This window comes from Acinonyx jubatus, chromosome E1 (assembly GCF_027475565.1).
Source record: "Acinonyx jubatus isolate Ajub_Pintada_27869175 chromosome E1, VMU_Ajub_asm_v1.0, whole genome shotgun sequence".
NCBI lineage: Eukaryota > Metazoa > Chordata > Mammalia > Carnivora > Felidae > Acinonyx > Acinonyx jubatus.
In genome coordinates, this window is record NC_069397.1 from 33,982,987 (window position 1) to 33,996,162 (window position 13,176).

Sequence of the window (13,176 nt, forward strand, 5' to 3'; positions counted from 1 at the left end):
TGCAGATGCCTTCCTCGGGACAGAATGGACATAACTTGTATGTATCCTGGAGACTGCCCCAGCGTGTCATTTTCCCGTGGGCTGCCTCCCTAGTTGAGCAGATTTCTTTAGCTTCAATCAGGGCACCATTCGGCTTTATTGACTAAACAACTGTTGTGAGCCTTCTTCACGTCAGTCTTGATATGCTGGGCACTGGGGATAGGTTAGGACAACAAATAAGATTCTCTGCTACCCACTACTCACCCAGGTCCATGGAAGCCCTTCATCTCTCAGTGACCGTGAAACAGCGCCCCCTTTGTTCAGAAATATCCTCAGGGCCAAGACATTCATACTTCTCCTTTAGTAATCAGAATTTTCTTAAACCCAAAGTATAATTAACATCTAGAGTTAGTCCATCTAACTGTGTCTAGAGTTAAGGTCCTCAGTGTTTCTTTGGGTCACACGCTCCTTTAAGAATCAAAGTTATGAAACTTTCCAGAAAATAAATGTACACACAGAATTTTGTGTTTCTCTTATGCCATACAGAGAGTTGTAAATCAAAAGAGCTTAAGAACCACTGCTTTAGACATTTCACTTTTACTTGTGGAGAAAGAAATGTAAACATAAAAATTAAAATATAAGGTGATAAGTGTTATAGTGGGGATTCATGGAGCTGGTTACCTCTTGTAATTTTGTCTTTACTTTCATTAGACTTAAAAATCTTTGACTCCAAAAGACAGACTTAGGGGGCGCCTGGGTGGCTCGATCAGTTGGGCATCTGACTCTTGATTTTGGCTCAGGTCGTGATCTCGAGGTCTGTGGGACTGAGCCTGCTTGGGAGTCTCTCTCTTCTCTGTCTCTGCCCCTCCCCCCTGCTGGCTGGCGCACGCATGCTAGTGCTGTCTCTCTCTCTCTCTCTCTCTCTCTCTCCCCCCTAAGTAAATAAACATTAAAAAAAAAAAAAGACAGACTTATGTAACAGAGTTGCTTGCACTTTTATTTGGTTTATTTCAGATGAAGTCAAGCAGGCTACTTAGGAAAACACTGGACATTTCCAAGTTGTCCTTCGTGGAATAATTTATCTTCAGTAATTGTAAACTTACAGTGTCTCAGAACATAAATACTTATGGGGCAGTGGGGACTAACACATGACCTATGTATTCTGTACAGGACTGAGCACACGAGGGAGGCGTTTGATGAATGGAACAACTGAAAATATTTTCTATCTAAAGGCTTGTAGACTTTTAGCCTGATCTCTAAAACCAGTAAGAAAAGGGCACAAAGACCAGATAGCTTTCGCCATGGTATCTCAAGTGAAGCTAAAAGTAATGACACCTGTTTTCTTTTGTGTGTAGTAAAATACATACAGTATACAATTTACCATCTTACTCGGGGTGCCTGAGTTAAGCGTCTGACTTCAGCTCAGGTCATGATCTCACAGTTGTGAGTTCAAGTCCCGCATCGGGCTCTGCGCTGACAGCTCAGAGCCTGGAGCCTGCTTCGGATTCTGTGTCTCCCTCTCTCATAGTCTGTATCTCTACAGACTATAATAAAAATTAAAAAAAAAAACCAACAACACAATTTACCATCTTACTCATTTTTTAAAGTACACAGTTCAGCCATTTTAAGAATATTCACATGGTTGCGAGACAGATCTCCAGAGGTTTTTCGTCTTGCAAATATGAAACTCTATACCTATTAAACAAGTCGCTCGTTCCCCCTCCTCCCAGCTCCAGTAACCACCATTCTACTTTCTCTTCTATGAGTTGGACTACTTTAGGTACTCATCTATGTGGAATCATGTGGTATTTGTCTTTTGTGACTGGCTTATTTCACTTAGCATAATGTCCTCAAGATTCATCTCCGTTGTAGTATGTTTCAGGATTTCCTTTCTTTTTAAGGCTGAATAATAAATACTCCATTGTCTATATAGACCGCATTTGATGTGTCCGTTCATCTCTTGATGGACATTTGGGTCTTCAACCTCTTGGCTATTTTGAATAATGCTGCTATGAACATGGGTGAGCAAGTATCTCTTCATGATTCTGCTTTCAGTTCTTTTGGATGTATATCTGGAAGGGGTATTACTGGATTGATCATGTGGCAGTTCTGTTTTTAATTTTCTGAGGAAATACCACACTGTTTCCAGGGCAGGTGTACCATTGTATAATCCCACAAACTGTGTACAAGGGTTCTAATTTCTCCACATCTCACCAACTCTTGTTGTTTTCTGTTTGTTTGTTTTGATAGCCATCCTAATGAGTGTGAGGTAATATTGTAGTTTTGATATGTATTTCTCTGATGATTAGTAACGTTGAGCATCTTTTTGTGCTTTTTGCCTGTTCACATAACATCTTTGAAGGACGCCTATTCTATTAAAACACAATTTAATATGCATCAGAGCACCGTTCCCCTATAGGCATAGCACTGGAATCCCAAATCAGCGTCCTTCTTTTTGTGGACATTCTCCAGTGACATGCTCAGCCTACAATGTGAGAATCCAGTAAAAACTGGAGGGGGGAAATGGGTTACAAAATCAGTACATTTGATAGAGATTTGACAACCATGTAAGGCACCCAGTGCCACATGTTTGAAGAGGATGTGTTAAGGACACCAGGTAATTGGAATTGGTAGGGCAGTGGTCTTCACATAAAGAGGCAATTGTAATTGAGACTTAGCTAAACAACGGGTGTTGGCAGGGGTGCAGAGAAAGGGGAACCCTCGTGCATTGTTGGTGGGAGTGCAGACTGGTTCAGGCATTCTGGAAAACAGTATGGGGGTTCCTCAAACATTTAAAAATAGAACTACCCGATCATCCAGCAATTTGCACTACTCGGTATCTACCCAAAGAATACAAAAATACTAATTCAAAGGGTAACATGCACCCCACTGTTTATAGCAGCATTATCTACAATTGCCAAACTATAGAAGCAGCCTAAGTGTCCATCGACTGATGAATGGATAAAGATGTGGTATATATATGCATACACACACACACACACACACACACACACACACACACACACACACACACACACTGGAATAGTACTCATCCATAAAAAAGAATGAATCTTACCATTTGCAAAGACATGGATGGAGCTAGAGAGTATAATTCTAAACAAAACAAGTCAGTCAGAGAAAGACAAATACCATATGATTTCACTCATATGTGGAATTTAGAAAACAAAACAAATGAGCAAGGGGGGAAAAAAAGAACAAACTTGATGGTTCCCAGAAGGGAGGTGGGTAGGTTAAATAGGTGATGGGGATTAAGGGGTACACTTGTTGTGATGAGCACTTGGTGATGTATGGAAGTGTTGAATCACTATATTCTACACCTGAAACTAATATTACACTGTATATTAACTCACTGGAATTTAAATAAACACTTAAAAAAAAAAAAGACCATTAGCTAAAACAGTACAACTTGGCAAATGACTGGTATAAAATAGGAATTGGAAGTCTCCACAAGTCACAGACTGAATGTCAAATAATAGCATGCAACTCCCCTGTAACAACTTTATATTGAATAATTTATATAAATGCTCCCAGTTTCCATTAGGTTCTAATAAGAATTTTCTCTCATTTTGCATATGCTATCTTATGAACCTACTGTTGACCAAAAGTGATGTGTTTTATCTTTTAACAGGTTAAGATTTAGGCTGGTCTTTCTTCACTGTATCTTAGTTGGAGGCCTTGTTAGTGACAGAATTTCATAATTTCTTTTGTAGTAGGTGCAGTGTAAGAATATTGTGCCTCCAGGGGCACCTGGGTGGCTCAGTCGGTTAAGCGTCCGACTTCGGGTGAGGTCATGATCTCACGGTTCGTGGGTTCAAGCCCCGCATCGGGCTCTGTGCTGACAGCTTAGAGCCTGGAGCCTGTTTCAGATTCTGTGTCTCCCTCTCTCTCTGCCCCAACCCCCACTTGTGCTCTGTCTTCCTCTGTCTCAAAAATAAACATTAAAAAAATTTTTTTCTTTAAAAGAATATGGTGCCTCCAAGCAAACACTGTAGCAGATACTTTTCCTGTCAGTGCTTTTACTAATCTCAGGAGCTTTATGTCACCACTGCTTGGGGGACCAACAAGAAATGCCACTTTTGAAAACTGTCCCCTGAAATTCACAGCTTTTCCCTCCTCAGCTCTCATGCTGTGTCCCTGAGATCCAGAAGTACAGCCCACACAGTGAGCTATTTTAATGAGTGTAAAATATTTTTATATGGTAAAAGTATAAAAGGGAAGTAAGTTACAGATAAAAAAACCTCATGTTATTTGGATAGCCCATGACAAATATAAAACATTTTCTTTGTGGGGTGCCTGGGTGGCTCACTTGTTTAAGTGTCCAACTCTTGCTGACCCAGGGCTCCATCTCATGAACTGTGGCATCATGTCCAGAGTCAAAACCAAGAGTTGGACCTTTAACAGACTGAGGCACCCAGGCTCTCCACATTATAGCTAATTTTATCAGCATGTGGTTATTTAGTGTTGCACTTCAGGTGACAGATAAGCAGTTATCTTAAACTTACAAGGCAGTAATGAATGGATAGCTCTCAATTCATTAGTAGTATGAATGGTTTTCTCAAAACTTTCTTCCAAAGTGAAAGATAACTTCCATCTAGTTATACTAATTCAAATTTATTTTATTTTTTAAAAAAAATTTTTAATTTTTTTTTTTTTTTTTTTTTTTTTTTGACAGAGAGAGACAGAGCATGGGGGGCGGGGGGCGGGGGGAAGAGAGAGGGAGACACAGAAGCTGAAGCAGGCTCCAGGCTCTGAGCTGTCAGCACAGAGCCCGACGCGGGGCTCAAACTCACAGACCACGAGATCATGACCTCAGCCAAAGTCGGATGCTCAATTGACTGAGCCACCCAGACGCCCCAATTCAAATTGATTTTAAACTTAATTTACTTTTTTCCTTTTTATGATAGTAATGCGTGCCTACCGTTAAAAAATTTAGGAACTGAGAAATATTAAAAGCAGTAAAAAGTTTTTTTACCTGTTATCTGTAGCCACTTTATATAGCTAGAAGTTTGAGACTACATATATAGATTTATATTCTAAGTTTTGTAATTTTTTCTACTTACATGTATATGCATATATGTATGTATATATATGTGTGTGTACATACATATATATATGTCAACAAGGGCAAAAGGAAAAGCAAAAATCACTCATTATCCAACTACCCAGTCGCAACCACTATCAAAATCATTGTTGTAACAGAGCTTTTTCTAGCCATATTTTTTTAAATTGCTCATACTGTACTGAATTGTTCTTTTGTTCTGTTTTGGTTTTTGAAAGAGAGAGAGAGAGTGTGCGTGTGCACATGTGTGCACGTGAGTGGTGGAGGGACACAGAGGGAGAGAGAGGATCTCAAGCAGTCTCCGTGCTGAGGGACTCAATCGTATAACCGTGAGATCATGACCTGAGCCAAAATCGAGAATCAGATGGTTAACAGGCTGAGCCTCCCAGGCACCCCTGCACTGAATTCTTTCAATTCCCAGTCTCATTTGCAAAATATTTTGAAAATTTTCCATTTCAGGAAGTACCCTTCTACAACACAGTTTTTAATTGCTGCATATTAGTCTCTTATATGGATATGGTGTAATTTGCTTAATCTGTTTTGAAGCATTTAAGTTGATTGCAGTTTTTTGCTGTTACAAATTATGTCATATGTACACTCTTTCTTTAGAAGTATATATATGTAGGGGCGCTTGGGTGGCTCTGTTGGTTAAGCATCCGACTTCAACTCAGGTCATGATCTCATGGTTTGTGGGTTTGAGCCCTGCAAACTGTGCTGACAGCTCAGCCTGGAGCCTGCTTCAGATTCTGTGTCGCGCCCCTCCCCCACTCACACTCCGTGTCTCTCTGTCTTTCAAAAATAAATAAATGTGGAGAATAGCACGCATTTTCTGGGATGAACATCATTGGCAAACACTTGGGTTTTAACCATGTGTTAGAGCTCAAGCCCACCAATAGAGCCACGATACGCAGACTCTTAAATGGGTAACTCATGCTGGAGTGGCATTCACATTCTGTGATGTTTTACGTCTCATCATTTACAAACAAAAATCAGGGGAAAAAAATAACAACAACCCTCAGAGCCTGGGATAGGGATGAAGAGTTGAGGGCAGGACACTGTGGAAGGGATAAAGAACTTTTTTTAAACTTTAATTTCAGTTATTTATTCAGTTTATATACACACACACACACACACACACACACACACACACACATATATGTATATATATATTCAGTCATATAATGTCAGTTATTTATAAATATTTAGTTTCAGTGTTATATTTGAGACTGACAGTGTTATAGTAGTTTCAGGTGTATGAGAGAGTGGCTCAACAGTTCCATATACTCCTCAGTGCCCATCAAGATGAGTATACTCATTGATCCCCTTCATCTATTTCACCCATCCCTCCACCCACCTCCCCTCTGCGACCCATGTTTTTGTTCAGGATAGTGAAGTGTCTGGTTTTCAGTTTGTTTCCCCCTCACCACTTTGTTCATTTGTTTCTTAAATTCCACATATGACTGAAATCATATGGTATTTGTCTTTCTTTGACTGGCTTATTTCACTTAGCATAATATTCTCTAGCTCCATCCATGTTGTCGCAAATGGCAAGATTTAATTATTTTTTTATGGCTGAATAATATTCCATTGTATATATACACCACATCTTCTGGACAAAGAGCTCTTGATTTGCCACAGCAAATACAATTTACGTAAGTCTATATTCTCATCTGGTAATTGGTTTTATATTTGTTCAGCCACTCTTGGTAGTGAAATTTGTACTACATCAAAATTCATGATAGCAAATTAATATTAGGAGATGATAATGAAGGTGAAAATGTTTTAATGTTGTAAAGCTAAGAGTTTTGGTGATAAAGTTCTCCAAGTGTGATTGCTTTCATTGTAATTTCTGTCCACCATAGCACCAGTAGTTGACCGTATGACAAAAATGCTTTCTTATACTTGGGTAGAGTTTTAAATTTGAATTTGAGCACACTCTGACTTCTCAGCACCAAAACCAACCTAAATCTCTCAGATGGTGTAATACAAAGCTTAGAGTATGCTTTAATTTTGCTTGGTATATTGTTAGTTTTTAACAACGTTCTTTAATAGTTAAAAAGGATAGCATTTTAAAGGGAGAAATAAAAGTCACTAAAGATCATCCCCCACCATAGCATAATTTAATTTTTTAAGTTACGTTTATTTATACTTTTGCCTTAGGCCATGTGTTTCAGAACTCTCAGAGTTGTGCAGAGTGTATTGTTATAAATTGTAATAATTGCTAACACTTTAAATACTTAGTATGTGTAAGCACTTCACTAAGTCTTTTTTTTTTTTCTTTAATGTTTATTTATTTTTGAGAGAGAGAGACGGGGTGAGCAGGGGAGGTCAAAGAAAGAGGGAGACACAGGATCCAAAGCAGGCTCCAGGCTCTCAGCTGTCAGCACAAAGCCTGACACAAGGCTCCAGCTCACAAACTGTGAGATCATGACCTGAGCCCAAGTTGGATGCTTAACCAACTGAGCCACCTGGGTGCCCTTCAGTCAGTGACTGTTACTGATTTTTTAATAGAATTTTCTCTCTGTAAGTCTTTTCCTTAACCCATTTAAGAAAACGGTTTAAAGTAAATGAATCATTTAAAGATTTTACCATAATTCTTTTTATTTTGTAGGATGAACTTTCTGATGTTAGCCAAGGAGGATCTAAAGCTACCACTCCATCAACAGCTGCGTCAGATGTGGCAGTAATTCCTACGGATACTCCCTTAAAGGAAGATAATGAAGGATTTGTGAAGGCTGCAGATACACCAAATAAGTCAGAGATAAGCAAGCATATTGAAGTACAGGTAGCTCAAGAAACTAGAAATGTATCAACAGGTAAGTGACCTCAGTTCTTACCTCAGTTACTTTCTGGAAAAGATCATGTGGGTATGAAAAGATACATTTTAGGAGTGTTACTGCTTTAGAGTTATAAAATTATCTTCAATTGTAAATAAGCTGAAAAGAGGTGATGATCAAATAAAATTTTGGACAGCTGGGTTTCGGGAGCCTGAAACGCAGGAGAACAGTCTTTTTCTGCCCCTGGCCTTAGATCATAAGTCTTCATCTTTAATTTCTCTGTGTTTCACTCCTTAGTTAGTAAAAAACAAAAACAAGGCGTTCTGGCCTGGGATGCAATGGACTGTGTCCCAAGAAACCCAAAACAAACCGGTTTCTGATATTGACTGTTAATTGAATATATGACATGTTGTCTAACCCCATGTTTCCTAGAACCCACTCCTTAAAATTTTTTTATGTTGAAATGATGAATTTACAACCATTAAAGCAACAGGATTTTTATATTAGGGGCAGTATGTGATATATGCATTATTTATGTCATCTTGTCCTTTTCCTAAGGTTCTGCTGAAAATGAAGAGAAGTCAGAAGTTCAAGCAATCATTGAATCCACTCCTGAGTTGGATATGGACAAAGATCTCAGTGGATATAAAGGCTCAAGGTACCGTAAATGTTAAATTAAGACATCTTATCCTTCCTTTTCCCCTCTCCCAGAAGCATACTGTTGTTCTCTGGTCTCTGGGCAGAAAAAATGCATTCAAATGTTTTGCTGAAGAAATGTTGGTATTATATTCCAGTTTCCACTTTTGAAATGGTTTAAATATTTTGTGAAATGTTGCCATTGCAGCATCAGGGGTTAGAAACATACGGAAGGACAGGGGAAAAAGACAGCCAAGGTGTAACCAATACTTTCTGGAATTTGAGGAAACAGAAACAGGAGTAGGGGAAGTAACAATTTGAGCAAACTTTGTTCCTTCCCCCAGATCAGGAAAACGATTATGTACCCCCTTAAAAAATGATTTCAGGGTGCCTGGCTGGCTCAATTGGTGGAGCATATGGCTCTTGATCTCAGGGTCGTGAGTTCAAGCCCCGTGCTGGGCGTTGGAGCCTACTCAAAAACAAAAACGACTCCCCCCACCCCCTAAACTGTAATGCTATCATTATTGGAAGAAATCAGTCTCATTTTACATGGGGAGGCTGTTTAGTGGTGGCAAGAGAACTGTTATGTGTCATCTAAATCTTAATCAAGGTCGTCTAAAGCATATGGATGTTCAAGAATGTCACACAGGAGCTACTTCCCTTCTCCTAATTTCATCCATAACATTTATCCTTTAATAATAATGACTGTAAAATTACCATTGATTGATCACTGCAGTCATGGTTAAAAGCGTGAACCTAGAGTAAGACTATGTGGGTTCAAATACTGCCTTGGATTTGAATCTGAGATATATTTTTTCATCCATAAAAGAGAATTCTGGGGTGCCTGGGTGGCTCAGTTGGTTAAGCGTCTGACTTCAGCTCAGGTCATGATCTAGCAGTCCATGAATTCCAGTCGTCCATGAACTCGAGCCCTGTGTCGGGCTCTGTGCTGACAGCTCAGAGCCTGGAGCCTGCTTCAAATTCTATGTTTCCCTCTCTCTGCCCCTCGCCAACTCACGCCTCTGTCTCTCTCTTTCTCTCAAAAGTAAATAAACATTAAAAAATTAAAAAAAAAAAAAAGGAAAGAATTCTGATAATACTTAAGATGATTGTGAGAAGTAAATGTATGTTAAATCATTGGCAAAGGGCCTACTTTAATAAAATGTTAGGTGGTATTGTCATTATCCTCATTTAATATTTTATATATATGTATTTATATAAACATATATAAATATATATATTTATATAATATAATACATATACATATATAAATATATATATTTATATAATATATTATATATATATATAGTTTATTTATTTTGAGAGAGAGCAAGAATCCCAAGCAGGCTCTGCTCTGTTCAGCACAATGCCTGATGCGGGGCTCAAACTCACAAGCCGTGAGATCGTGACTAAGCCAAAGTTGGACGCTCAACCAACTGAGCCACCCAGGTGTTCCTCATTTAATATAGTTTTAATTGCAACCTTATGAAGTAAATATCTTTATCCCCATTTAACAGTCAAGGAAGCTCAGAATTGTATAGTAACTTGCCCAAGATTACCAAGTTAGCAAGTGGAGCTGGCATTCAATCTAAGACTCTGATTTCAAAGACTGTGTCCTTTTTTTTTTTTTTAATTTAATTTTCTTTTCTTTTTTTAATTTAATTTTTTATTTTTTAAAATTTACATCCAAATTAGCATATAGTGCAACAATGATTTCAGGAGTAGGTTCCTTAGTGTCCCTTATCCATTTAGCCCATCCCCCCTCCCACAACCTCTATAATAACCCTCAGTTCTCCATATTTATGAGTCTCTTCTGTTTTGTCCCCCCTCCCTGTTTTTATATTATTTTTGTTTCCCTTCCCTTATGTTCATCTGTTTTTTCTCTTAAAGTCCTTATATGAGTGAAGTCATACGATTTTTGTCTTTCTCTGACTGACTAATTTCACTCAGCATAATACCCTCCAGTTCCATCCACATAGTTGCAAATGGCAAGATTTCATTCTTTTTGATTGCCGAGTAATACTCCATTGTATGTATATACCACATCTTCTTTATCCATTCATCAATCGATGGACATTTGGGCTCTTTCCATACTTTGGCTATTGTTGATAGTGCTGCTACAAACATGGGGGTGCATGTGTCCCTTCGAAACAGCACACCTGTATCCCTTGGATAGATGCCTAGTAGTGCAATTGCTGAGTCGTAGGGTAGTTCTATTTTTAGTTTTTTTGAGACACCTCCATACTGTTTTCCAGAGTGGCTGCACCAGCTTGCATTCCCAAAAACATCTTTTCCTTACTGTTTATTTAAAGGTGTAAACAATGCAGAGTGTAAAAAGTGAAATTTGCTTTTTATTTGTCCTCTCCTAACCTAGGAGATGCTGCTGCTTATAAGCACTTGTGTGCTTTTGTCATTCTGAACCTCTGTAAAAGTTAAAAATATTTTTATTAGACTCATACATGTATGCAGTATTAAGGTCAAGTGGTAATAATACAAAATTTGAAGGGCAGTAGTAGTCCCTTGCCCCTGCCCACCCCTCAGTCCCATTCCCAGTAGGCAGTGTCTCTCTCTTCTTCATTATCTTTTTCTCTCCTCCCACCCCCCACCCCCTGCCCCAACAAAAGTGGCTCAACTTTTCTGGGGAAATGAACAGGGCAAGGAAGGCTCTCTGTAGGAACTCCCCTTGCTGGGCAGGACTGCCAGGCCCCAGGTCTGTCTAGAAGGCAGGAGAGGGATCAGCGTCATGCCCCCTTTGGTCCGTCCTGGGAGCAGGGATCCAGGCCCTTGCTACTTGGGGCCGAGGTGGGAAACAGCTTTGCCTGTTTTCCCAGGGTCTCCAGCGAGTGTCCATGCTGTGCTCGGAATTGATACCAACCTTCTTGTGGGGCAGGTCAGTGTTGAGCTCAACTCTCCCCCAGCATGTTGAGCCCCAATTGACCTCACTAGAGCGGCCTTCACAGGTTGTCCATGGAGAACTTGGGCTTCGGCACAGCTGAGGCTGTGGTGTGGCGGCAGCCACGTCTTAGTTCTCTTTTGCCATTTTTCTTCAGGTATCGGAATCACATCCTTATGGTTCTCTTCCTTGCTCCTTCTGTTTCTCAGCTGAGATTCTGTGAGAAAATTAAGTCCTAATGCCCCAGGGCATCCCTTGTGCTAATGAATTAGCTACACTCCTGTGCATCTAGAATGGAGACAACAGTCACTCAAATCACTTTCTGTATTCTGTGGATCAAATGAGGAACCTGATTTTATTTTATTTTTGTAATTAAAAAATTTTTTTAAATCTTTATTTATTTTTTTTTGACAGAGAGAGAGACAGAGACAGAGAGTGAGAGCAGGGGAGGAACAGAGAGAGAGGGAGACACAGAATCTGAAGCAGGCTCCAGGCTCTGAGCTGTCAGCACAGAGCCCGAAATGGGGCTTGAACCCATGAACAGTGAGTTCATGACGTGAGCTGAAGTCGGATGCTTAACTGACTGAGCCACCCAGGTGCCCCAAAGAACCAGATTTTAAAAACGCTGATACTAGCTGTTGGCTTTACAGTGAAAGATGACAAGGATAGCTCCTTAAATCACCATCCTTCCTTTCATCCTCCCAATATAATTCTGTCTCTGTGTTTGTTAAATTAACATTCATTATTTAAATCATCATGACTATATAAATACTGATCACAGCTTAGCCACAGAATATATTGACTACATTTACTTTCTTTTACAACTTTGTTTTTTCTGGACTCAGTAAAACCCTAGTGGGATTTTGTTTTGTTTGCTTAGGCTTAGGTTAGTAGCAGGGCGGGGGCAGAGAGACGGAGAGAGAATCTTAAGCAGACTCCATGCCGACATGGGGCTCAATCTCATGACCTTGAGATCAGGACCTGAGCCAAAAGCAAGAGTTCTCTGGGGGCGGGGGGGAGGTGTCACTGTTCCGGAGGATTGGACCTCACTGTCATAGGGTTTCTTGTGCTTTTGTCCCACCCTTCTGTTTTAGGCTCCCCCTTGCATGCACCTGTCTATAGATTGCTGGTTCCTTCAATTCCTGGGCTTCTCAGAGGTTCTGGCAACGTGCTGTGTTCAATCCTCCCTAAACCCCAGTGGCTTATCAGATTTTTCTGGTCTGTCAAATCAGTTTCTGTTACTGGCCTGTTTTCTATCTTAACAGAATTTTGTTCACATTTCGTCTGCTGCAATTTCTTTATCTATTTTCTATGTCCTATTGGGTCACAAATTACTATGTCTAGTCCACCAAGTTTAACTAGAAATCCTGTTCAGGATAATGTTAGTGCACACACAAACATTTCCCCATTTCCTTCCATATTCCTGCAATAAAGGGCTTATATATACACTGTTTTGTAACTTGCTTTAAAAAAACAAAAACAAAAAGCACCTCTATATAATGGGCTTCTTTAGTTTGTAAAGCTCTACTTTGATGTTTTTAACTATAAAGTTAAAAGTCTTTAACTTTTATGTATATCCATAACTTACCTCTGTCCTGTTAATGATCAGTTAGGTCATTTCAATTTTAGCTACTATAGGAATGCTACTCTGATCATCCTTTTACATTTGTAATTTCCTTCTTATGACAGGGTTTTTTTATGATTTTTTTAGACATTGGCTTTTTGGGTCAGTGGGTATTTATATTATAAATTTTAATAGATTCTGTAATTTCCCTTAAAAGAAAAATAAAACGGCCATGCCAAGTTATACC

At 39.4% G+C, this 13,176-nt stretch overlaps 1 protein-coding gene across 7 annotated transcripts in view; it reads left to right on the forward strand.

The window, feature by feature from the left end:
- SPAG9 (sperm associated antigen 9) overlaps positions 1 to 13,176 on the forward strand; it is a 129,022-nt gene that overhangs the window by 76,403 nt on the left and 39,443 nt on the right. For all 7 annotated transcript variants that reach the window (XM_027034130.2, XM_027034132.2, XM_053211939.1 and 4 more), the window contains 2 exons: positions 7,671 to 7,875; positions 8,395 to 8,494. In XM_027034130.2, the coding sequence (XP_026889931.1) occupies positions 7,671 to 7,875; positions 8,395 to 8,494 (305 nt within the window). The remainder of the gene's footprint in view (positions 1 to 7,670; positions 7,876 to 8,394; positions 8,495 to 13,176) is intronic.